Below are 2274 nucleotides of genomic sequence, written 5' to 3' on the forward strand. Positions count from 1 at the left end.
GTGGTACTACCTCGCGGCCACGATCGTGCTCTGCGGCCTCGGCATCTTTGTGCAGTTCCGAGAGCTGACGCAGCACAAGCGGCGCGAGGCCCAGCAGGCGACGTACGCGATCCCCGAGACGCCCAAGCACGGCGACCCGATCCGCCACGTCTAAGACGACATTATCATCTATTATTGTCAACAACTATTCCATCAATAAGTAATAACGACTATTTCTTCGAACTGATAGATTGGAAGCCTTTTTGCTTTTGGTGCAAGCGCTGGTTGTCGACGTTGTGCTCTGCTATAGTACTAGTTTACCGAATGCGATGCCTCGATGCGGCATGGTTACATCGACGTGCCTGAGGGTTCACGACGGGGTCTTCGTCTCAAACCGAAGGATTGTGTATACCTGAATGGTAGCCTTCTACCGCAAGCTACCAGTATGTAGTATGTAGTATGACCTTGTGCGAGTAGAAAGCAAAGCAACGGGGCTGGCGACACGTTACCTTGCAGCTTGGCCCATGACGACGTTGTCGTCGCACAATCATCAGCCATTTTGCAACACAGAACCGGCATCGGGGGCCAGCCAGTCCTTCGATGGCTTCGCACGGCGCGTTCGCGACCGCCGACTAAAACCTGGTTCATGGCAATGCTACGAACAACCGCCGGTCTCGATCAAGGGCCGGCACGAGATCCTACAACCGAGCCCGGGCCGTCCCAATGGCGCATGAGTTTTGCCGGGCAGGGGCAGCTGCTGGCTACTGCGACTGTCACTACTACATTCTACCGCGCCACGTCAACTTCATGGACTGCATCGTGCTGCGGGCCGCACCCGGCTCTACTTCCTTGGCGACGACGCCCAAGGCTGCCCCGTCTGCGGCGCTCCCGAGACGTACGACCATCGTCTGCTCCGCTGCGAATTTGTCACCGCGGTCTGGGCCGTCTTTCGGCCGCTCGTCGACGCGCTGGAGCTGGAATTCGCCTCGACGCTATTTGCGCTTTTGCTTGAACCGCTGGAGACGGCCCAACGCTATCGACGGCGCGCGGTCGCCATGGTGTAGCCGATTCGACGCGCTTGCGTGCTCCACACCGCCTGGCTCGCCCGCAACGACCGAGTCTTCCGTCCCGAGGCACGCGTCGTGACACCCGAAGCGACCGCGTTCTTGACCAAGCCGCACCTTTCATACTTGCTGCTGAATACCCAAGCGCTGTGTCTCTTCCAAATGATGAACGTCGTGCGCCACGACGCCTGGCTTCGCGACCACCTCGTTCGCCATCCATACGCCTCGCCTTCGCGACGGCTTAGCCTCGCTGCTGCCGTCGGTCACAACACGCTATGAGTCGAAAGTCCCCGTTCCAAAACAGTCCAGTGTAAATTGTATCGCAATCGACTCACTTCAACAACAACAGAGCCCACATCGTCGAGTCTGCCCTTGTCCACTCATCGACCATCCAGCGTTGACAAGCAACAGTCGGCGCTTCTGCATCTGTGGGACCTCCACGCTGCGTTCGACCACTCTGCATGGCGCACGGAAAGCACATGTCTGGAATTCATTTTCCAACGATCACGATCATCGACGGTCTCAGGTTGCCGGCCTCCTCGACGACGCACGAATAGCATCACCGGTGCTTCTTCACACTAGATCCCACTTGTACGCAAGTGTCGAGCTAGTTTACTAGCCCCATGCGCCGTGGACGTGCCTGCTTGCTACGAAGATGTGTTTCCTCGAGGTGTCTGGATCGTCCGGTATCGAAGCAATGCCGACCATCTGCTTCGTCATGTATAACATTATATGGATGTTTGTATGTAATATAATACAATTTCATGCTCCGCGCGCGTTCTCACGCCCCGCGCACATTTTGCGGTGCCATCCGGACGTTCCATCGTCCACACAGCCAGAATACGTGCCACGCGTGCCGACTCGACGAAAGATGTATTGTGATACGCACAGGAGCCAGCGCAGACGCTGCAGTTTGCCTTTTACCCGTCTGCGCACACTTGTCATGGCGGCTCTTCTTGTTGTCCTCTGCGCGCTCGTCGCTGGTGTCGCGGCCCAGCTCTCGGTCCCCGGCAACAGCACGTTTGACGCCCAAATCAACCAAATTCTGCACTGGGACGGTCTTCACAAGTCCAATCTCGGCCTCGCACCCAATGCGATCGCCGCCGCCGCCATGGCCATTGGCATCGTCATCACGTTCTATGGCTTCAAGCTGCTTCGGCCGGTCATCTTTGTCGCGGGTTTTCTCGTCGGCGCCGTTGCTGGCTTCATTGGCGCCGAGATGCTGTTTCAA

The 2274-nt window shown here is 57.5% G+C and overlaps 1 protein-coding gene across 1 annotated transcript; it reads left to right on the forward strand.

The window, feature by feature from the left end:
* Positions 1-1986: 1986 nt before the first annotated feature.
* Positions 1987-2267, forward strand: SPRG_18445 (hypothetical protein; the record flags this gene model as incomplete). The annotated part of the gene is made up of 1 exon (XM_012357884.1): positions 1987-2267. A coding segment is annotated over one exon (281 nt), but the record flags the coding sequence as incomplete, so codon positions are not given.
* Between the last annotated feature and the right edge of the window lie 7 nt (positions 2268-2274).

Source organism: Saprolegnia parasitica (genome assembly GCF_000151545.1).
Source record: "Saprolegnia parasitica CBS 223.65 unplaced genomic scaffold supercont2.1205, whole genome shotgun sequence".
In the NCBI taxonomy this organism is placed as follows: domain Eukaryota; phylum Oomycota; class Saprolegniomycetes; order Saprolegniales; family Saprolegniaceae; genus Saprolegnia; species Saprolegnia parasitica.